This window comes from Cryptotermes secundus, unplaced genomic scaffold (assembly GCF_002891405.2).
Source record: "Cryptotermes secundus unplaced genomic scaffold, Csec_1.0 scaffold112, whole genome shotgun sequence".
NCBI classification, from domain to species: Eukaryota; Metazoa; Arthropoda; class Insecta; order Blattodea; family Kalotermitidae; genus Cryptotermes; species Cryptotermes secundus.
In genome coordinates, this window is record NW_019718271.1 from 1,472,078 (window position 1) to 1,496,769 (window position 24,692).

General features: G+C 39.8%; 1 protein-coding gene across 4 annotated transcripts in view; it reads left to right on the forward strand.

The window, feature by feature from the left end:
* LOC111869691 (membrane-associated protein Hem) overlaps positions 1-19,716 on the forward strand; it is a 53,400-nt gene extending 33,684 nt beyond the window's left edge. For all 4 annotated transcript variants that reach the window (XM_023861501.2, XM_023861579.2, XM_023861427.2 and 1 more), the window contains 8 exons: positions 708-810; positions 3,922-4,150; positions 6,625-6,718; positions 9,617-9,777; positions 14,145-14,229; positions 15,909-16,132; positions 18,121-18,210; positions 18,971-19,716. In XM_023861501.2, coding sequence (XP_023717269.1) covers positions 708-810; positions 3,922-4,150; positions 6,625-6,718; positions 9,617-9,777; positions 14,145-14,229; positions 15,909-16,132; positions 18,121-18,210; positions 18,971-19,084 — 1,100 coding nt within the window. In that variant the 3' untranslated portion in view covers positions 19,085-19,716. The remainder of the gene's footprint in view (positions 1-707; positions 811-3,921; positions 4,151-6,624; positions 6,719-9,616; positions 9,778-14,144; positions 14,230-15,908; positions 16,133-18,120; positions 18,211-18,970) is intronic.
* Positions 19,717-24,692: the final 4,976 nt, after the last annotated feature.

The following is a 24,692-nucleotide window of genomic DNA, read 5'->3' on the forward strand; positions in this document are numbered from 1 at the left end:
CGTTACCGTGCGGAGGAGGGGGAGGGGAGCGCTGACTCACCCGCCGCGTCACTGCCGGTGGGGGGTGGTTCTCCTTAGCGCAACATGTCACAATATGTATAGTAACTGTTCTCAGTGATGTGACCAGAGTACATACTCTTAAGGAAAATATACAGTATATTCAACTGTTCAAAATCTTCTCAGTTTTTAGTGAAATGTAAATGAGTTCCATGGCGAAACATTGTATCAAATGTTCACAGACTGATAGTGGCTTTCTGGAGCCCACTTACATATATTTCCAAGCAGTTGCTGCACCTACTACCCACAGCACAGATGTGGATGGTATTCAGAGACCAGGCAGTAATTGGTGACTTTCCCTTGAATGTATTGATTATTTGTTGGTAGCCATAAGGATTGGCATCTCTCTCCTTACACTGCTTAATAATCACATATATTTCCCTTCCTCCAGAACTAGTAGATAAAGTGATAAAGGGGTAAATAGAGTAAATTTAATAGGCATCTGTATCTCTGTTTCATATATATATGTTATCAGGTAAACAACAGCATATTTGTAGCTCATAATGAGTTTGCAACAAATTGTGTTCACTGTCAGAGTAGGTGGAAATTAGATTCTTTAATTCTGAAGACTGGCCACAGACCAGTTTGCAATACTACCAGTTGCAGAATAAAGATATAGTTCATACTGATTAGTGTCTTGTGATTTTCAGTTCATATTGACATCACCAGAGTGTTCAACAATGCTTTACTTCAGCAGACTCAGTCAGTTGATAGTCATGGAGAAAAAACTGTAGCAGCCCTGTACACCCAGTGGTAAGTCGTCGTCGTTGTTGTGGTTGTTTATTTCACCATTTAAAGCACAGTGGACACTGCACATGTCACCCCTTGAGCATTAAAAAACTGTGTTTTGCCCACATATTGCATTTGTGAGTTTTGTATGGTTCACAAAATAAACTGCAGTTATTTCACTAAGGAGTGTTAATCTATTGATTTTTGTAATGGAGATTCAGCATTTTCTCTAAGATAGGAACTGAATTTATAAATACTATTTACATGAATTTCATCTGTAAATGAAATGTACACATCCTCAAGATTACAAACCTTGCGGGTTCACGTTATTTAGTATATTCCTAATCATACATGGAATATTTTAAATTGTAATAATTTTTTTAATGCTAGTGGGGTGGGACTTAGTCCCTTTTACTGCGGCCACTTCTTGCCTATTGTACCAGCCCCAGATGATAGATGATGGTGATTGTGCAGCAATTGGTGGAATGAAGATTGGCAGGGGAAACCAAAGTACTCGGAGGAAACCTGCCCCAGCGCCACTTTGTCCACTACAAATTCCACTTGACGAGACCCGGGATCGAACCCAGGCCACCGCTGTGGGAAGTCAGTGACTAACTACTTGAGCTCTGGCATGGTCATAAATTGTAATAACTTAGCCAAGAAGTTATTTATGGAATGCTAATGATTTGGTATTAAATTTACAATTATCCTGTTGTGTATTCAGTTATTAATCATAATTATTCAATAATTTTATAGTAGTTGTACCTGTAGCTCACACTGAGTAAGGTTAATGAAATTCTTTTAAAAGTAAGCAAGATATGGCAATACATTGTGAACTGGCAGGATGTGTTAAAGTGGGAATGACTGTAAGCACAACTTATTTTGTTATATTAAACATATAATGATACCAAAAATCACCTCTTGTGTTGAACATTTTATATTGTCTTCAGGTTGTACATACTTGTAAAGAGTTTGTTGTTGAATTGTAGGTTACCTTATTGAGATGGATCCATTTCAGCTTAGTTTGCTATGCAGTGTAGAATTAAAAATTAAACTTATAAAACTTACTAAGATGAACTTCCAATTGTTATTACATACTGCTGTTTTGGAGGTGTGTTACTATGAATTTCTGACATTTATCCACATAAAATCAGTGTGCTGCTTGCAGACAAGTGATTAAAATGTGTAATGTATGTTTAGTATAATGAAGAAAAATGTTTTTGTGCTAGATAAATCAGAGTAGTAGAGCATTTGTGTTTCTTGGATAAAATGTGTTTTTAGCCATCTTTTATATAATAGTGAAATATTGTAGTATTGCCCAGTGCATTTTAAGACCAAGACTGTTGAAGTGGGCTGTCTGAAACCAAGCATTTTAAGTTTTCTTTAATGTGGACCACTAAAAAGTGACATAACTATAATTAACATCATAAAATCTTCCTGGACTGTTATTGTTGTAACTGCCTCGGTGAAGGAAGATGAGCAGGGAGGCCAAGGTCACACTTACACAGCCATGTTGCATCATTCTACCATGTGGCACTGCACTGTGAACATGCATTGTTTTTTCTTGAGTGCTTTCTCAACTTTGCGTTTCGTTTTGTCTGCGATAAATGGCAAAATTGAGCAATGTGTCACATCTAATTTTGCTTGAAGTTCAGGAAATCTGCTACCTGAACCCTTGAAATGCTTCATGAGGCTTATGGAGAGCATTCTTAAGCCGGAAAGTGGTTTTTGAATGACATTCGCGTTTGAAGGCTGGTCGAGTGTCTGTTGAAGATGACAAATGTTCAGGGTGACCAAGCACCAACAAAGTGACAGAAAATGTTGATAAAGTTTGAGAACTCATCAGTGAAGGCTGTCCCTGAACAATCCATGAGCTCGCAGACACCGTTGGGATCAGTTATGGAGTTTGCCAGGAGATCTTAACAGAAAATGTGAACATGATCGGCATTTCTCCTTCACGTGACAACATGCCCGCCCTCACATGTCTGTGAAAACCACAGAGTTTGTGACTAACAACAACATGGTTATCATTCCCCATCCTCCCTACTCACCAGACTTAGCCGCCTGTGATTTCGCTTTGTTTCCAAAATTGAAAATGACACTGAAGGGACAACATTTTGAAACAGTGTCTGACATCCAAAGGGAATCATAAGAGGTCCTTGACAGAGTTAAGGAAAACAGCTTCCACCATGCTTTTGAAGCATGGAATAAATGATGGGATATGCTCCAAAGGAGACTATTTTGAAGGAGATGGCAGCCAAATTTGAGTAAATTAAGCCAGCATTTCTTTTTTGGCCTAGTCTATGAACTTTCTGATAGCAACTCATAATTTTTTTCTCATACAGGTTGATGGGCTTAGAGTTAATTGAACTTCACTGGTTATTTATGATTGTTAATACACTGAGCAGGTTCGACCACAACTACTTACACAAACTTAAAATAAATTTAAGTAGTGTCATTTCCTCTATACCAGGTGTAATAGCTGTACCACCATGATTCATTTACCAGAGCCTTGATTGTAAATGCAAGTTCTACCATGTGAAGATGAGGTTGGAAGTAAGACAGGCTTCATGTTGGCTGCAGTATCTCATATACGTGTAATGAATATATTGACTTATTTTATTTTGAGGCACATGCCAATTCTTTCAGCATTTATTATAACTAATAGTGGAGGCTTATGCTATTATTTTTCTTTATGTCTGTGTGGTACTTCTGACCACCTCTGTGGTCTAATGGTCAGAGTTACTGCCTACAGATCCAGAGGTTCAGGTTCGATTCCCTGGCGTTACCAGATTTCCTGAGAAGTAGTGGGTCTGGAACCGGGTTCACTCAGCCCCGTGAAGATAATTGAGGCACCATTTCAACGAAATAGTGCCTCCGATTTAGAACCGAAATTAATGGCTGTGGGGATTCATTGCGCTGACCACATGACACCATCTATTCGCTAAAGTTGGCCCTAACTTCGCCGGCAAGCGGCAGTCACTCGGTCGGTATAGTTCGCTTGCAGACTCAAGCCATGGAGTTTGTTTTTTGTTTGTGCTGTTTCTTCTGTCTCTTTGCTTGGAACTCTATGTAGATATTAGTAAGGGTTTCTTTATTAAATTTGTATCCATTGATACAGGACTTTCTCTTCAGGTATTCAGAAGTGTTGCTGCGTCGTGTGAGTGCTGGGAACATCTGTTTCTCCAATAACCAGAGAGCTTTTGTTAGTCTCACAGCCGAGGGAGCCATCCCATTTAATGCTGAAGAATTTTCAGACATCAATGAATTGCGAGCGTTAGCTGAACTGATTGGGCCGTATGGTATGAAGCTTCTGAATGAGACCCTGATGTGGCACATTGCAAGTCAGGTACAGGAACTGAAGGTATGTACATATATCTCTTGAACTAACTTCACTTCACTTCACTTCACTTTTAATTTCAAGATAGTAATTTAGTGTATTATAATTTTAGGTCTGTAAATTATAGGGGTTCACTCAGCATTGTGAGGATAATAGAGTTGCTGTTTCAAGGAAATAGGAACCGAGATTAACGTCCGTAGGGATCCATTGCGCTGACCACGCTGCACCCTCTATCCGCTAAAGTTGGCACTAACTTCGCCGACAAGTGGCAGTCACTCGGTCGGTATAGTTTGCTTGCAGACCACAGGCCATGGAATTTGGTTTTTTGGTTTGGCCTGTAAATTTTTCTTCCTCTGCTTGTGCAATCACACTTCATTATTTGTACACTGCACTTGATATCTTTAAAGGGATGAATGGAGATGGCGGATGAGGAATGCATCTATAATTAGAGATGAGGATAAAATGGAGCCACAGTAGAATGAGTAGGGATTATAACAATAATGTCATAGTAACAACAGCATCAGCACTCTGAGTCTCTTATTGTTACATGAACAGAAAAATCTTATATAGAACCAGCATTTTTCGCACACTTTCAATATAACGAGTTATTACTAGCTACCACTTACTTCTTTTCCACAACTTCTTGCATGAACTGTAATCACAGGTTTCCTTACCAAGCTGTTTATACCTGGGATTCCATAGAGGTGTCAGTAAACCATGCTTTTTGTCACTCCGATGTTTGGAGAAGAAAGTCCACATTCCAGGATCTGAGAGCTGTATGTCTGAACAGCTAATTTACATAGTTCTGAGACAGAAGCGCTCAGCATGTGTGTTCAGAGCCCTTCCAATTTGTGACTGAGAAACATAAGCTGACAGTTGCAAGTACGAGAGGATATGTAAGCATGGGAAATCTTGAGATTCTTGGTTGAGGTACTACTGAAGATATGGAGAATGTTCAGTTATTTTTCCTTGCTCTCATGTCTACATGATAAGCACTTCAAACAACTCAGGAAATATTTTACATAGCTTAACACTTTGGTACATTCACTCAGTTACTGTGTGTGGATAGCTTAAAGTACATTTTGTTTACTTATCTGGAAAACTGCATAACTTATGATACAAGTTTTCTTGGCATAAAATTTTCCAAGAAATACTCGTCAACATAGAGCCAGAGTTAGAGTCAGTACAAAATTTTGTGTCAGATACTAATTATTTTTACAGTTTTGGAATGCTCATGTCTTTTGTGTTTATATCACATACAGATATTGTAATTAATTGAAAATGTGTAAACAGGGTGGTTCGTGACTTAATGTCTTAACTTCAAGAGTTTATACCTGAGGTTGTTCCCAGTCAGAAAAGTCATATAAACACAGGCCTGATTCTTATTGGTTATGGATTTATCACTGAATGTTAAAAAATCAAAAATAGTTGAACAACACCTGTTCAAAATGACCGCCCTCAGCCTCAGTACATGTACTGGCTCATCTCTGAATCAAGTACATAGCTCACATCATGTAATTAGGATTGTCTTTTATACCAGTTGCATGATCCAATGGAGGAGTGTGTTCTTTTTGCACATTTTGCTGGTACATTAGATCTTTCATGTGCCTCCATAGATAAATGCTTGAGGTCAGGAGATGTGGGTTGCCAATGCTGCAGATCACCACATTTGATCCATCAATCAAAGAAGTGATGATCAAGATTTGTTATCACTGCCTGGCTAGAATGAAAAGGTTCTCCTTCATATTGCTCCAGTATTTTTTTTTTATTGCTAGTGGGGTGGGACAGTCCCTTGTACTGTGGCCACTTCTGGGCTATTTTACCAGCCCCAGATGATAGGTGAGGGTGATTGTGGAGCATTTGGTGGAATGAAGATTGGCAGGGGAAACCTGCCTCAGCACCACTTTGTCCACCACAAATCCCACTTGATCAGACCCGGGATCAAACCCGGGCTGCCGCAGTGGGAAGCCAGCGACTAACCACTTGAGCTATGGTGTGGCCGATAATGCTCCAGTAACTCCAGTAGTAATAGGATCTTGAAGTTTTATTGAGTGACATTGGTTATGTTGGAGAATGCTTCGACTTTCAAACAGAAAGTAAAATAACAGAAATATAGTAATTATTGTGGCAATAAATAATTGAATATATATGTGACCTGAAATAATTTGTGATATTCTAGTAGTTTATTTCATATATAACCTTGGATGGTTTAATAACATGTCATTACTTGTATGTTCCTTATCATAATTTACATGTTAAAACAGATGGTGAAAATATTCAGTTATTGTCATGGAGTGCTGTTTGGTGTTCTGTGGTAATCATATTAATCATTTTCCTCTTCATAGCAAAGTGGATATTATCCATTTTTTATTTCATACTTGTTTTCTTGTTAAGAAGTATATTCTATTGGAGTAAATGAGATCTAACCCTTCAGAATCCTAATTGTGCTTTGCTTACACTGTGTTGTTTTAATGCCTTTTTCTTGTGCCAATTTACAGAAACTGGTTGCAGGAAACAAGGATGTGTTAGTTGCACTGCGAACCAACTTTGATAAACCAGAAATAATGAAAGAGCAGTTCAAGAAACTTCAACGTAAGTATTGGCGTTTCCTTTGAACGGCTAGCCAGTGCATGTTGCGAGTTGTAGTTTGAGGTTAGAGAAGTTGAGAAGGAATCTTAGTTTACTTTCTTGTTCACTCTGTGTATGGGTGGCATTTGAATGAATGATTCTTTAGAGAAGTTTGTTTCTTTTCCATTGCAACCACAGGACCAAAAGTGGCTCTGAGTAAGCAGTTGGATTTCTTGATCTGCATGCATATTCACTGTTCTTCTACCAACATTGCTACACTTGTTTCTCTGTACATACAAATGTATAACCTGTGTGTTCTTAATATTATGCATGAATATATATTGCAGAATTCTCTTTTCTTTGTTGTTACAAAGAGTAAAAGCTCTGCTGTCTGTATTTTGATATTAATGTTAGAGGAAGCGGCCTCCGTAGTCTAGAGGTAACGTTCCCACCTCATGACTCGTAGTACGCGGGTTCAAATACCCGGCGGAGGCCGTCAAATTTTTAAGGGCGGAAAAGGGAACAAGTCCTCTAGGGGGGACTTTAAACTGTGGGTCCCGTGTCTTAGCTTTACGGCACGTAAAAGAGCCTCATATCTCCTAAGGAGGTCACTGAGCCAAATTACGGACGTTTCCTGCCGAACAGCAGTCTCTAATACCTCTGGTAGATGGGGGAAGCATTATAGATACCACTCAGCTAGTAGAGCCGGTCTCACTGGCTGGGCGGGACTGATGGTAAGCACCAGTACCGGTAGGATATAGAGACTGGTAGAAATCATAGAGGGAAGCACAATGGACCAATACAGGTCTAAGTGCATGGGGAAACCCACCCTCTCCAAATAACTAACTAACTAACTAAGGTTAGAGGAGGTAGAGGTAAAGTTGTCCCTATGCTTAGCTAATCAAGCACTATGCCATGAAGGATGCATAGATCCACATTTTCTCTAAGGGATAGGTAAGTGATGTAAAGGTATGATTCATTAATTATGTAATTCAGCATGTTATGATTTTACCATTATATGAGCTGGTTGCCTCTCTGGTATTACGGCTGCCTTTTATTCAATCCATAGTTAAATAATCAGTTATGAATAAGCTTGTCCTGATATGGTGCAAAGTCTCCTTCAGCCTAAACAAAAATATCACAGAAATTTACTTTGTGATGAGTCATAACAGCCTTCCTTCTTGCTCCACTCCATTATCAGGCCTAATAGAAAGCTTTGTTCTGCACCAGACAGTTTGCTTTACTATTACTGATAAACCAGACCCACTTGTATATGGAATATTTGCACATCTGAAGAACAAGGTATGGTTCCAGCTAAATCAGGCTAGTTCCTTTGTCATTAGGTATTTATTGTTTACTGACACTATGAATTGCAGAAGTTATGCAATATAAGAGACTAGGATAGTAATGAATAATGAACCGGAAAGGATGTAATAAGATGCTGTAACATCCTACTTTAAAATACTCTCCCTGCATTTTCTGGTATGAAACCAAAGAAAAGCTCTTTCAGCATATATAGGAAGCGACTGTGGACCTTCTAAGGTATTACTTGTAGCATTTATATGCTGAAACTGAGGAGCCATGACAACTGTGGCATTTCATTTATGGATGTTGAGATACCAAGTGAAATGTCCTGAGCTAAATTCAAATGTAAGGGATAGAATTGTAAATCTGAGATACTGTAACAGTTCGACAAACTGGTAAGGTAAGGTAAAGTTGTCCCTGTGCTTAACTAATTAAGTACTATGCCATGAAGCTGTGTGGGGAGCAGAAGTTTTGACCCGTGCATTCTTGACATCGACACTGTTTGGAGGTGAGTGGTCAGCTTCACGCCCTGACAACTTTACCCCAGGGAAAGAACCCCAGATACCCACTGGATAGGAGGCGGGATGGGCCCCAGAACTGGTCTTGAGGATGTGCAATATACATTGTAATTTGTGTGGCTTCTGTTCATTGGCCTCTGTAAAGTGGCTTTATTTCCCGGTAATAATAGTATGATGATAAAGAAACATTTCTCGCTGTTTTCTGGTTATAAAATGTTCACTGTACTTGTTAATATCATTCTTCCGAAGGTAAATACATCCCCAGAAATTACATTTAGAAGCGTTTCACTTGTGACACATATGAAACTATGTTTAAGGAAGACCATAAAACATTCGTATCAACCAAAAACCATATTCTGAGTGCAGAGTTTAGCGGTTCTCCCTATTTCAGAAATCTTCAAGACTGTATTGTGGTCACAGTATGAATCATCACAACCTTGAAACCCTCACATCTCAAAGATCAGTTTTTATTACAAGGCTTAACATCTTATGCTTTTCTCAGTGTCTGTAATTTGTTGTGTCAACATTCAATTTTTATGTGTAAAATAATTTTAATTTTACAACATTTTGTAAATTTTAAATTGTAATTAATAGTATATATTGACTGTCAGTATAAATGATATTTAATTGAAGTGTTTTTTTTTACATTGACAGGATTTTTATTATGATTTATTGAATAAATTTATATTATGATTGGCCTCAGAAATGATGCAGGTAATGAAATTAATGTACATCATTTGTGCACTTATTTTTAAGAACAAGTACAGGAAACAAATTCTACAAAACCCTTGTCCTTTCTGGCTTGCTTTGCATGTTACCAGTAAACATAGCCATGTTAAGAAAAAAGCCTATGTAGGCATTTTAACCACAGCAAGGAAGAGAGAAAAAAGAGCACAGAATACGTCGTCATAACAAGTATTCATTCTTGTGTTAAGCTGATACTGTGAAAGATAAATTTGACATTAACATTAAAAGCAGAAATTAACTTCATTTTATAAATATGAATATTTATATAAGTTAAGTCTAAGTTTTTAAATATATCGAGTGGTTAACCCATTTTATCTCATGACTGTATTCACTTATCTGACTCCCCATTCAGATGTGGACAATGTCCTGCAGCGGATGACAATTGTTGGAGTGATTCTGAGTTTCCGTCAGTTAGCCCAGGGTGCCTTGGTTGATATATTGGAGGAACGCATTCCATTTCTTCTGAGCTCTATTCTTGATTTCCGTCACCACTTGCCCAGTGGAGATCCAATGGTAAGTTAACAGTTTTGGCAGTTTAATTGAAAATAAAAGCTTGGTGGGGAGTAAAGTTTCATTTACAAAATGACATTTAATACTTTCATGCACAAAATGCTATTCAATGGACATCCTTATCATCATCAGATGTGCTTCCCTCCTGCCCCAGAACAGGATTTCACTCTCCCCATTCTGATGCTTTCGTGTGACATCACAGGTATCACCAGGGGCATGCAGTCTAGTTTTATTTCATGGTGTAGGCAGAGACACTGGCATTCCAGGGGGGGACATGCTGCTACCAATGTGACCAGCCTCCTTCCCCACACTCGGTCCGCATGACAGTAGTATGACATATGCCCTGTAGAATTAAAATCCTTTTCTCTTGAATATTTTAGCAGTTATAGTTTCAAATGCATAGATCTTCAACAAAGTTTGCACACTTATATATTTTCGAAGAAAATGGAAAGAGGGGGAGGGATGGGGGTATTTAAGGTGTCATGTGACTAGTTGGCAAGGCAAGCCTGTTGATGTTGCAGCTCTAGGGTGTCATGTGACTAGTTGTCAAGGCAAGCCTGTTGATGTTGCAGCTCTAGGGTGTCATGTGACTAGTTGACAAGGCAGGCCTGTTGTTGCAGCTCTAGGGTGTCATGTGACTAGTTGACAAGGCAGGCCTGTTGATGTTGCAGCTCTAGGGTGTCATGTGACTAGTTGACAAGGCAGGCCTGTTGTTGCAGCTCTAAGGTCTCATGTGACTAGTTGGCAAGGCAAGCCTGTTGATGTTGCAGCTCTAGGGTGTCATGTGACTAGTTGACAAGGCAGGCCTGTTGATGTTGCAGCTCTAGGGTGTCATGTGACTAGTTGACAAGGCAGGCCTGTTGTTGCAGCTCTAGGGTGTCATGTGACTAGTTGACAAGGCAGGCCTGTTGATGTTGCAGCTCTAGGGTGTCATGTGACTAGTTGACAAGGCAGGCCTGTTGTTGCAGCTCTAGGGTGTCATGTGACTAGTTGACAAGGCAGGCCTGTTGATGTTGCAGCTCTAGGGTGTCATGTGACTAGTTGACAAGGCAGGCCTGTTGTTGCAGCTCTAGGGTGTCATGTGACTAGTTGACAAGGCAGGCCTGTTGATGTTGCAGCTCTAGGGTGTCATGTGACTAGTTGACAAGGCAGGCCTGTTGTTGCAGCTCTAGGGTGTCATGTGACTAGTTGACAAGGCAGGCCTGTTGATGTTGCAGCTCTAGGGTGTCATGTGACTAGTTGACAAGGCAGGCCTGTTGTTGCAGCTCTAGGGTGTCATGTGACTAGTTGACAAGGCAGGCCTGTTGATGTTGCAGCTCTAGGGTGTCATGTGACTAGTTGACAAGGCAGGCCTGTTGTTGCAGCTCTAGGGTGTCATGTGACTAGTTGACAAGGCAGGCCTGTTGATGTTGCAGCTCTAGGGTGTCATGTGACTAGTTGACAAGGCAGGCCTGTTGTTGCAGCTCTAAGGTCTCATGTGACTAGTTGGCAAGGCAAGCCTGTTGATGTTGCAGCTCTAGGGTGTCATGTGACTAGTTGACAAGGCAGGCCTGTTGATGTTGCAGCTCTAGGGTGTCATGTGACTAGTTGTCAAGGCAAGCCTGTTCATGTTGCAGTTAGTGTGAGAGTTGCTATGAAACGTTGAACATGGCAGCAAAACTTGAGAATTCTACAAAGGAGGAACAACAGTCTGTGATACATTTTTGTGAGCAGAAGGTGTACCAGATGAACAAATTCATCAGTACCTGTGTGCTCAGAATGGGGACAGTGCTGTCTCTCATATAGTTGTATATGTGTGGATTGAAATGTTTAAGAATGGCCATATGAGTGTGACTGATTCAGAGTGCTTGGGTCATCCAACCACAGCCACAACTGCACAGAATGAAGAAAACCTAGGGAACTGACTCTGCAAAACAGAAGCGTAACGGATGATGAAATAACTGAATATAAGCATTGGGTCTGCCTGTTTTATGGTGCATGCTAACCTTCAGTTCCATAAAGCGTGTGCCAGGTGGGGATCTAAGGAATTTATGGCTGAGCATAAGCACATGTGCTGAGACATCTGTTTCCTGCCACTTGGCTCATTATTGAGCAGAAGGTGACAACTTTCTGCAGTGAATCATCACAGGTGATGAAACCTGGATTCACCACTATCAACTAGAAACCAAGGGGAAGAGCATGCAATGGAAGTGTCCATCATCTCCTGTTGCAAAGAAATTCAAGATGCAATCATAAGCAAGTAAATGTTGACCATGTTCTGGGATTCTCAAGGGCCTATTGTTGAGACCTACCTGGAGTGCTGAACAACTGTCACAAGTGCGACCCATTTTGACATGCTTCAGAGAGAGCTGAAGCCTGCAATCTGCTCTAAGAGGAGAGGGAGAGACTCGGTGGGTGTCCAGTTGTTGCACGACGATACCTGTCCCCATACTGCAGCCGACAAATTGGAAACCATCAGGAAATTAAAGTGGGAAGTCATGGACCATCCAGATCACAGTCCAGATTTGGCATAATCTGATTTTCACCTCTTTGGGCTGCTGAACGAAGCTTTAGGAGGGAGACGAATGTGGTGCATCAGTGGCTGTGTGTGCTACCTAAGACTTTCTGTTATCATAGCATTAAGATGTTGGTGGGATGCTGTAAAAAATATGTTGAAAATCAGGGTGATTATGTGGAAAAATTATGTATTTTGTTTTTGTAATCATCAGTAAAACAGAGCTGTAAAATAAGAAGTGCAGAAACTTTATGAAGATCCTTCGTATATTTCTTCAGTAGTAACTCCCTTAGCATTTAAATTCTTTGATTTATAATATGGCCACCAGCCCTGTCTTTTAAATCCCTAATACCATATGATAAACAAAACTATAATTTTGCCTGTGGTTCTGTGAAACTTGGTCTCTGACATTAAGGGAGGAAGATAGACTGAGGGTGTTTAGGAGAATATTTGGACCGAAGACAGATGAAGTGACAGGAGTTTGGAGAAAACTGCATAATGCAGAGCTTCATAACTTGTACTCTTCTCCAGATATAATTAGAATGATCAAGTCAAGGAGGATGAGGTGGGCAGGGCATGTAGCACGAATTGGGAGACGACTGCATATAGGATATTGATGGGAAAGTCAAAAGGAAGGAAACCACTGGGAAGGTCAAGATGTAGGTGGGTGGACAATATTAAAATGGATCTTCGAGAGACAGGATGGGATGTAATGGATTGGATTGATCTGGCTCAGGATAGGGACCAGTGGAAGGCTCTTGTGAACATGATAATGAACCTTTGGGTTCCATAAAAGTTTGGGAAATTCTTGAGTAGCTGCAGATTTGGCAGCTCCTCAAGAAGGGCTCAGCTCCATAAGTAAGTAAGTAAATCGCATATGATAAAAGTTATACTGGTTTTTTAATTTCCATTTTGATGAGACTTAATTGAATATGTTTCATCTATACATTTCTATCTTCCATGATGTGACACCTTGTAGTCTGATAGACATTTACTGTTGTTTTAGACAAGCACAATCTTTGTGTGTGAAGCAGGCAAGGCATCCTCTCTCTGTACTCTGTAATGGCCTCAATAGTGTCTTGTCTCTCTTTCCATTTGTGTCGTGGCTGTCCTCAGCTTCTTTTCCTTTTCCTTCTCTGGAATCTCTTGCAGCTCCTCTTACTCTCCAAGCCTTTCTGTACCTCCCATTGTCACATGTGCCACATTTTCTGCCTTCTGTTTTTCTTGTCATTCACACTTGGCACCTTTAAGTACCTCCATTCTTTCAGTCTTGTCTGTTTTCTCCTTGGGGCACACAGTAGCATAGTGGTTGAGGAGCTGTGCTATAAGCCGGAAGGTCGCGGGTTCAAATCCCGATGGGGTCATTGGATTTTTTTCAGTTGACGTAATCCTTCCAGCCGCACTAGGCCCTGGGGTTTACTCAGCCTCTAACAGAAATGAGTACCAGGAATTAATTAAATAATTTTCCTGGGGAGTAAAGCGCGGCCGGCACGTAGGGCTGACAACCTTACCGCCATCTTTGAGCTGATTGTCTAGATAGTGTGGGACCCTCAACGTCTCACAGCCCTATGGGCCTTCACGGCCTGGTACAGGGATAGCTTTACTTTACTTTTACTTTTACTGTCTTCTCCTTAACCATTTTCATTTACTCAGGCCCAGTACTGTGGTTTCTGTCCATACAAGTCTTTCCACATTTGGCTTACCCTTCAACCTTGAAGGTGGAGGCAGTACATTTGTAAAAAATTGTTAGTAAACTCCTACCAGACTACACAGTGTCACATCCCAGAAGATAGTACTCTTCAGTTTCTAGTTGCATGAAAATTTATCAAATATTTTAGATTGTTTTGGTCACAGCAAGAATGGTGTTGTGTTTCAGGTGGTGAGTGAGATGGCATCAGCAGCAGGCCTTTCCTGCAAGGTGGATCCTACACTTGTGGCTGCTTTGCGCAGTCAGAAGAATGGTAACAGAATCCAGTCCTCTTCAGTATTAGAGCTGCACAGGCCATATATGTCAGCCATTTTATTTCAAGTGTACATGAACTTTATACACATAAGATACTCGTTTAGTTCGTACACTGAATCTTATACCATACCTGTTTTATGATCACTCCTGTCCGACAGAAGTTTGTCTTCCTCAGAGCACTATGCCATGTACACATTTGTTGCAGTGCATTTTGCAATCATAAAATGTCTGTTCAGAGCCTTCTCTTGACATATTCAGAAGTGCATCATTGTGGCAGTATGAAATTCGTCATAGAGTGGGGTGGAGTCCAGTTGCATCCACTTGACATGGAGACCACTGATTTGCCTATTGTACCTGCCCTGGGTGATTATGATGATGGAGAATTTGGTGGAATGAAGATTGGCAGGGGAAACCGAAGTCCTCGGAGAAAACCAGCTCCAGCACCACTTTGTCCACCACAAATCCCACTTGACCAGACCCAGGTTTGAACCTGAGCCACCGCAGTTGGAAGCCAGAGACTAACCGCGCTGTGGCGCGGCCATGAAATTCATCAACTAAAGAAAAGTGACAGTCTTTAAGCCTTGAGAACAGATGAAAATTGCGTGGTGCCAGATGAAGTATGAAGCAACATTTCAGCACCAGTTTTCACTATAATCAGCATTCTTCCACACAGTTTGAGAAGTATATGGCTTGGCAATATCATAATTGAGGAATGATACATCATTCAGTGCAGGTGTTTTCCCACACAGAGAGAGCGAGAGAGACTTAACTATCCACGCTTACACTCCCATAACTGGTAAAAGGTAAAGTGACCTCTGTGTGAGAGCATGAAGACATGTGGAGACAAGGCTCCATTCATTCTAGACTTTGGCCCTAGTTTCATGCTCCAGTTGCTTTACCCTTGAGGAGTGCAACACTGGTACCCCTTAGGTAGTAGGTTTGGTGGTTCCCAGAGCCCTTATGAATTTGGTATCAAAGAAAGGTGATACATGTCCTGTTCAGGAATCTAACCTTGGCCATATATCTTGTAGATCACTATATCTATTGAGCTGTTTCCAACAAAATATACATGGCAAGTAGTATTTGTTTATTTTGTTGTGTCATTTTTAAGTCACATGCTTTATTACATTATGTGTTAAATTCCTGAACTTGGTCAGTAGCCTGGTCTTTACAATGCAAATCTTATAATAGAAACTGTATATTGTGTGATCATTAGTTTCTGAACTGGTCACAATATGACACTACTGCAGTGAAGACAGAATTCTTGTTTTACGTGGAGGCAGAGTAGAATCTGACGAGTCATTCACCTTTCATTTCTAAGAAGTAACATGCAAAGTGGGGCTTTGCATTATGCCCTCTGTGATTTACATGACCTGGGGTTCGGTTTAGAGCATGGACATGAATGTTTTACTATTCCACTAATCCAGCCTTTTCTTCTCCACCTTTTCTGCAGTTGCAATGAAGCCTCGCCTTCCAGTGAGTGCCAGGATCTAGAAAATATTCCACGTTACTTTAATGCCCCCAGTGCGTTTTCATGGTGTGGTTCTTCATAATTTGTGCAACTTATTTTTCAGTGTACAAAAGTTTCTATTTGTGTTTGACAAAAATCTTAAACCTGATCATCTGTCAGAAGAATATGAATATGGTTCACTGAACATCTGCTGCATTTATTTTCAGAAACAGATGAAGATGAACATCTGTTGGCATGTTTGCTTATGGTTTTTGTGGCTGTATCAATTCCTAAACTTGCAAGAAATGAGAACTCATTCTACCGAGCATCTCTAGAAGGTCATGCAAATAACATACATTGCATGGCTGCTGCAGTGAATAACATATTTGGAGCATTATTTACCATATGTGGACAAAGTGATATTGAAGACAGGATGAAGGAATTCCTGGCTGTAAGTATGATATGCTTGGCTTTATGTAGCCACATAAGACCAACTTGAAAACTGATGGCATGAAAGTTGCTTATTCAAATTATGTATTTGCTTGGTACAGGTCTGTTATCAACTGTGACCACCAACAATTTTCATAAATAATAGAAACAATGAGAAGAATTTAGGATTGAATTTCATTTTTTGGGATTTCTCATTTTCTTCATGTCCTGAATGAACTCATTAACCAAAATGTGTATTCATCCAGTGATTGTGAACCTGGAAAGCAAAGTGTCATATAAACTGAACATGGCCAAAGACGTCACAGTGACCACATGGCCTAAGGTGTGCATTTAGCGGTCTCTGTAGTCTAGGGGTAACGTTCCCACCTCATGACTCAAGGTACACGGGTTCAAACCCGGCGGAGGTCGTGGAATTTTTAAGGGCGGAAAAATTCAGGGAACAAGTCGTCTGGGAGGGACTTTAAGCCGTGTGTCCCGTGTCGTAGATTTACAGCACGTAAAAGATCCTCATGTCTCTAGGAGACCTCTGAGCAAAATTAGGCAAAGTTTCCCGCCCAAGTAGTTTCCAATTCCTCTGGTAGATGGGGAAGTATCAGGTACCACTGCCAGAGAGGGCTGACCTCACTAGCAGAACGGGGCTCATAGGGAGCACCAGTACTGGAAGGGCATGGCGACTGGTAGAATAATTAAAGGTGGATGCATAATAGATAATTAACTGGTCACAGTGCATGGTGAAACCCACCCCCTCCATAATAATAATAATAACAATAAGGTGTGCATTTGCAAAATGCTAGGTTCAAAGTTCTGATCCCACTTGGGGCATCAGAGTTCATATTTTTCTTCCATGCCCCTTGGAGACAGAGGCCTGAAGTTGAGTGATCCCGCTGTATAGGGATTTCAGTCAGGTGTGCAACACATTAAATTGTGAACCTGAACTGAGTTAAGTAAAAAAGATAGAAGGGATTGACTAAAAATGGAAGAAATACAGAACTTTGGTGTATGTTTATGTAAATTAAGATTATTCAGTCATTCTGGTTCAGTTCCAAAGTAGTACCCATCAGTGCAGTGGAAGATCTGTGTACCTGTTTTAGAAATCTGCATATCTGAGTGTAATATTATATTTAAGCATCCTGTTGCACTCTATACGATAAATGATATGAACTCCGTCCCAAGTGCAAACAATATATTATATGTCTTTGATCTTGCTCTCCTTTACACTACATGTTTCGGCCTCAAATGGCCATCATCAGGTGTATACACTCACGTTGCTGTTACACCGCACTTAGTTTAAAATTTAACATTTAAAAACACATTGTTCCTTTCGTAAAGAATAGCAGCAGCACGCACACGGGGAGACTACACAAAATAACACCTGTACAGTGCTGGAAACAAGAACTAGCCGCTGCAGCACTATAGAGATAGGGCGAGTAACCCTGACAATTTTAAATTTTAAAATGTAGAGAAAAATTTTAAAGGATTTTAAAATTAGAACTAAAGATTTTATAAGTGCTAACGTGTGTAACAAAAATAATCTATAAACCAGACAGATATCAACGAAGTAGATGTTGATAATAACAACGAAAGGAACAATGTGTTTTTAAATGTTAAATTTTAAACTAAGTGCAGTGTAACAGCAACGTGAGTGTATACACCTGATGATGGCCGTTTGAGGCCGAAACATGTAGTGTAAAGGAGAGCAAGATCAAGGACATATAATATATTGTTTGCACTTGGGACGGAGTTCATATCATTTATCTGAGTGTAACATCATAAAGGTCAATGCAGGCTTATATTAGTTAAATGAAACCATTTTATGTTCCTCAGTTTTAGGTTTTCATTTAACATCCAATTTGACTGATTCCAGGTCGATAATCTTCATACTAAATTACCTCTATTTAGGATTTTTCTCGCTTTAATGTTAAAATCCACTGTTTTCAAAAGAACCTCACATGGGGTGTCACTACATGTGTTTACTTTTGTTCATTATAGCTGGCATCATCAAGTTTGTTACGACTTGGTCAGGAAGCAGATAAGGAGGCCATCAGGAACAGGGAGTCTGTGTACCTTCTGCTTGACCAGGTATTGTTTGTTTTCACATACTGTAGACTCATATGGAACCATTATAAATGAATTCAGTATACAGGCATGTTGAGTTGTACTAAGACATGAGAAATATACTACATTGAATCTGTAGACACTGGGTGAAATTCACCCTTTCGCTGTCAACACCAAATATGTTTATTTCCTAAGGTTCTAACTGCTTTTGTATCCACGTTTTCAGTGTGTTTCTTTTTCTCTATACATTACACCTCTGAAGATCATATTACCATGTTTAGCTGAGCATTGCATGCCCCTTTAATAAGGTATATGTGATTTTATGAAATTTGTATTTAACAGGAAGTGAACCAATAACTTCTGAAGGTGATGCAGAATTCATAAATAATTTACCACCACAGTGCTTTTCTCAGGACCACTGCTTTCTGATACTTTTTGTTTCTACTGTGCTGACACTATTCTGGGGCCCTTAAAAGGGTCACTTTCCTGTCTGTATTGACTGTGAAAAGGGACAGTTTTCTTGCAGTTCCCCAGCCTGTGTTCTTCTGGGTTGTACCTTCTCCCCCCCCCCATGGGCCTGAGTGACCACCTGCTGTGCAACTTAAATGTGTAACCAGACTGCATCCTTGCCCTAATCACCTGAACCCTGAGGATGGTAGCAGTATGGTTTCCCAAAATTTTGCTATCCACTGATATGAATACCATAAGCAAAACACACACTACTATACAAACCTTGCGATGTTAGAGTGGTTTCTTGTAGTAATAATCACTTTTGATGTTCCAGATTGTTCAGGAGTCCCCGTTCCTGACAATGGACCTGCTGGAATCGTGCTTTCCATATGCGCTGATTCGAAATGCCTACCATGCTGTGAACAAGCAAGAACACGCACAGGCATAATAGGAGTGGCCTCAGATCGGGCAGGACTGCTGTCTGGACTCCTGCCTATTGGAAGTCGCCCTGCAGCAGCTGCTTGTAGTCTGGCTGAGGGATCTGCTCAAAATTGGCACAAGTGTAGGATTGTATGATGTATGTATGGGAGTAAGTGGAACGTGAGAGACTGGCAACAGTAATGGTTTAGTTGAATGGAACAAGATGGCTTATGCACGTTCAACATTTTATAGTACTGGGTATTCGTAAGAAAGATTTCTTCCCTGCAGTTCAGTCATGTGCGGTTTGTCATCATCATCAATGATATTTATAAGCTTGTGACATGATTTCTATGAGACCATTATCACAAAAATTATTATTCGTGTCATTCTAAATGTAAGGGGAAACAGGATGACAGATTTTCTTAAAATCGCAGTTTCTGTTCTGTAAAATATAACCTGTCTCAGGCATAATAAGCAAAGAAGTAATTCCATGCAAGGTGGATTTGTTTAACATATATGAGAATGTTATTAGAGATGTTTATCTTACCTGTAGGATGGTGAAACAGGCATATACCAAATCATCTTCTGTGTTGTATTTTAGCGTCCTGTTGCACTGATTTAAGTCCATGATTTATTTAATCCGTCTTGCAGTGCATACACTCATTTATCTCCTTCTCTCCCTCGCACTACATGTTTCGGCATAATAATGCCATCTTCAGGTGCTTACTTATCCACGTCAAACCAGTTCATTGCATGCCATGTTCACACATTAAAATAACTAAAATATGTATCTATCATATACATTGTCAAACGTTAAAANTTCTGTGTATTTGAAATATTTTCTGACCTTGACTGGTGTGAGACCTCCTCTGTGGTCTAGTGGTCAGAGTTCCTGGCTACAGATCCAGAGGCCCTGGGTTCGATTCCAGGCACTACCAGATTTTCTGAGAAGTAGTGGGTCTGAAACGGGGTCCAATCAGTCTCGTGAGGATAATTGAGCTATTTCGAGGAAATAGTGGATCCGGTCTAGAGAACCGAGATTAATGGACATGGGGATCCGTTGTGCTGACCACGTGACACCCTCTGTCTGCAAAAGCTGGCACTAACTTCGCCGACAAGTGGCAGTCGCTCGGTCGGTATAGTTCACTTGCGCACTACAGGCCATGGAGTCCCCCCCCCCTGATGTGATCAAATGTACTTGATGCAGTTTGCATGGTTCTCCCTTCATGTGATTGAGCAGGCTGAGTTCAAACTCTGCAGTCTCTTCGTGTGCACTGTGTGTATTGTATACTTTTCTAAATGTGTCCATAAGCTTTTGCCATCCTTCGGGAATAGCTTGAACTGTATTAGTTCATGTTTTAGTCACAGCATATTATAAAAATAATTATTTATGTCTACATATGCAATTTCTGTTATTTGAAGAAATTTTAGAATCTCTTGAAGAAACAGATTGAGATATCTGTTTTAGGGACAGTGATAATGCATCTGTAGAAGTGATTCCTGGAGTAACAATTGTTGAAAATAATACAGAGGTTGGGGAACCACTGCGACATTTATTACATTAGCAGTGAAAATGTTAATATCAGTTTCATTTTACAAGAATAAAATACCAAAGATTTTTTATCTCATTTGTAAAATTCCAGCCCATGGCACTAGTATAGCTAGTGGATACTAATGTTTAAGGGAACATGCGGCCATCATCTTCATAGTTAAAATGACCAAGTAGCTGAAGCAGCATGTCTGCTCAAAACAGTATGAGAATTAAAAGGCTTGTACTGTTTTCAGGTAGCTGTATTAATGATATATCTGATTTCTTGGATGTTCTTGGAAGAGTATAATCATCTTGTGTTGCCATGCTTTAAATACAGCACATGAAGAAGTGTGAGCAGTCTTGAATGGTGAATAGTACTATTGAAATTAATTTAAATTAAAATACAACCATAGTAAAATTTATTGTCTCATTGGGAGCACTCTCAAACCTCTGAGGAAAAGTTAAGCCATTCCTAAAAGTGAAACATGTTGCATAATTGTATGTTATTTGGAACTATTCATTTCTTCTCAATGTAATAACTATGAAATATGCATGAAGCATATAATGTAGTTCCCCGTAAATCATAGTGTTGAAAAGTGGTAGTATGAGAAAGTTCTGTATGAAGAGAATGGATTATCTGAAATGGGGTTAAATGTTTTAATATGATGAACTGTTATCTGAAAATTAAGTAATCCTGTTTCCCCTTTTTTTGCTGAAATGTTCATGGGGAAGGAGTTTAATTCCTATTAAAAATGTGTAAATAATTTAAACATTTTGTATTTTAGCTTTAAACATTTTGTATTCTAGCATTCCATATTTATTTATAGTTGTGTAACCTCTATAGCCAGTAGACTGAATGGAACTTTTTATAAAAACAAGTTCTGCAAAGAACTGTATGATTTAAAGGAAAGTAGGCATCATGAAGAACTTATGATAACCTTTCCTTTAAATTATACCTTCATATATAAATCACAGATTATAAATTATGAGTTTATATATATCTCATTGACCAGTCTGTGTATAATTTATGCTAGTACAGATTTGCAGCACTTGAAAGCTGTCTGGAATAACGTTAAGATGTTGTGGTAGTGTCTTGTAAAAAATCTTTGATGCACACATGAAAGAAATTCATGTCATGTTTTTCTGTATATTTATAATCTACAACCGAACTACATTCTACATAAAAATAACTTCCAACAAAAGCTGGATTTTTTCTGTATATAAAAAAATCATTATGGTGCCATGAGAGGTTGTGGTAACACTGCGCAGCATGCCTTGGTTCCAGGTAGTACTGATTCTGCAAGTAGGTGGTTCTCTCCATTAACAGCTGTCAAAGTTGTCCCTGGGCTTAACTTGTTAAGTTGTATGCCATGAAGACGTATGGGGAAGCGGATGTATAGAACCATATTTTCTTGACCTCAGCACTAGTTGGAGGTGAGTTGTCAGCTTCATGCACTGGCTGCTTTACCCCCAAGGAAAAGCCCCCATTACCCATTGGATAGGAGACTAGGTGAGCCCCAGAGCCAGTCTGGACAACATGGAGGAGAGAAAATTCTTGATCCTACTAGGACGCAGAACTCTAACCACTTGATAGTCAGTCGCTGTCCCAGTCATCAGCTGTCATTTTTATGAAAAATGCTTCTTTAGAAGGGCTTGTGAAAACTTGTATTTTTTTTTTAAATATTGGCTGTAATGACTGGATGCAAATACATGAAGCAGAGTCCTTGGTGTGTGTCTGCATGTACAGGGAACTAATGACACTTCCACATTAGAATTTCTTCAGTTGTCATGTTTGTATCATTATTCATAGAAAATTGAGATGTCATATCCAGTTACATAATGTTCATGCCAAGGTGTGTGAAAATCAATAATTGATTTTAAAAGGGTTTGATGGGAGGAGAGCATGCGCACACACAAAATTATATATTTATTTATTTCTTGACTTACTCCCATAACAGTGCTCTGTCAGCTGCAATGGGTATGCAGTGTCGAATGAAAAATGATAGTAGATCTTTACACCCAGGAAGATTCCTGGTACTCATTTCTGTTAGAGGTCATGTCAACTCCAGGGCCATAGTGTGGCTGCAATGATTAGGCCAATTGAAAAATCCAGTGACCTCATCAGGAATCAAACCCACAACCTTCTAGCTTTTAGCATAGTGCCTCAACCAACTACACTACTGCATACCCCATATTCAGAATAGAGATTTGATAATACTGTGGCATGTAGACCCATTGCTGGGTACCAACCATGAGATAAGTAAATATAAAACAGGCCTGTTTCTACGGCAGCAGTTGCATAGAGCAGCCGACAAACAGTGTTTTCTGTGCAGTCTGTACCAAGATGTTATAAGCAGGACAGTTAGTGAAGTGAAGTCAGTTGAATGGAGTGAACTGTTGGTTGGTGAGTGACTGAGTTACTCAGAGAACTGCTGAGGTCCAGTCATTGTGAGCTGGTAGCTGAGGCAAGGGATAGTTCAGGAACCCAGAGGAAGGGAAACGTCTGCCATTGAAAGCCACTGCCAAGCAGTGGCAGTGAAGACGTAATTCTGGACCCTAGTGTATGCGTGCATGTGTATAAAATAGCGAATTACAAAGTGTAGTCATGTGCTTTGTCAAAAAAGTCTAATATTTTTTTTATTGCTAGTGGGGTGGGACTAAGTCCGTTGTACTGCGGCCACTTCTGGCCTATTGTACCATCCCCAGATGATGGTGAGGGTGATTGTGGAGCAATGGGTGGAATGAAGATTGGCAGGGGAAACCGAAGTACTCGGAGAAAACCTGCCCCAGCGCCACTCTGTACACCACAAATCCCCCCACTTGACCAGACCCGGGCCGCCGCGGTGGGAAGCCAGCGACTAACCGCTTGAGCTATGGTGCGGCCAAAAAAGTGTAATAAATCCAATCGTCAGTCCAAACCATGTGTAGTTACCCATGTATGAAACAGTACTGTTCTCAAAGACAATGGAAATACGGACTTTATCATGGGTTCACAAAATTATGGAATATACCTTAAAAAGCAGTCGCTAGTTACAATCTAATCTCTCAAAAATATAAAACTGGATAAAATTTGTCACTTGCAGATACAGTAGACCCTCCAGATATGGTGTGGTTTTATCATGTCCTCCAGTACAATTACATATTATGCTGCAGAAATTTCTATGAAATCTTTCAGTTACTTGCTGCACTATGCAGGTACAGAGGGTAAAATCCATAGTCCACTGTGAATAGGCTGTATGTGTATGGCTTTCCTAAACCTGGGCTTATTTCAAACAGCAAAATTTAACGAGTCCCCATTTTCCTGCCAAACCACAGTCTGAAAAATACCTTAATTTTTATGTATGTGTATTAGTTACTGCATAAATATTATATTCATAATAACAGGTATTCCAGAATTAGATGAACATCAATTTTACTTATAATGTGGGTGCTGAAGTTGTCCCTCAAAAGCTGCTTTATATCAAGGTATATTGTATAAGATGACCCAATTTTTGAGTGAGAATAAAAGCTAGAGATCCAAAAATCTCGATAATGCCAAGAGGTTGTTGCTTAGGACAAGAAAGGAAATTCTTTTATTAATGTAGGAACTACCAGAAGCTACAGCAAAGTATTGTGAGTACATTCATCAGTGTTCGACATGTGCTGTACCCATGTTAAACATTCAGGAAACAGAACAATATACATCATAAAACTGTATTTTAGGTAGGCAGGAGAGTGGACATGGACATGCTGAGAAACTAAGTACAAAATTTCAATGAATTTTTTATTCAAAAAACACGTTAATTCATATGATTACCATTTCTAAAATAAAGCAGAAATCACCTCTGTCTTCAGAATAAAGCTGATAAGTTTAAACATGGTCATAAGTGCACAAATATGACTTTCTGGTGTGAGTTGAAATGGAAACCCATAGGCACTTTTTTTCTCTCTCCTCACTTCCACTTTGGAGCACTGAGCTGATTTCTCAGTTTCATGATCATTTTTACAGATGGTAGGACTCCTTGGACAGGTGATCAGCTCGTCACAAGGCCTCTACCTAAACATAGGACAATACAAACACAGAATAAATGTATACACACACCAAACATCCTTGCCTTGTGCTGGA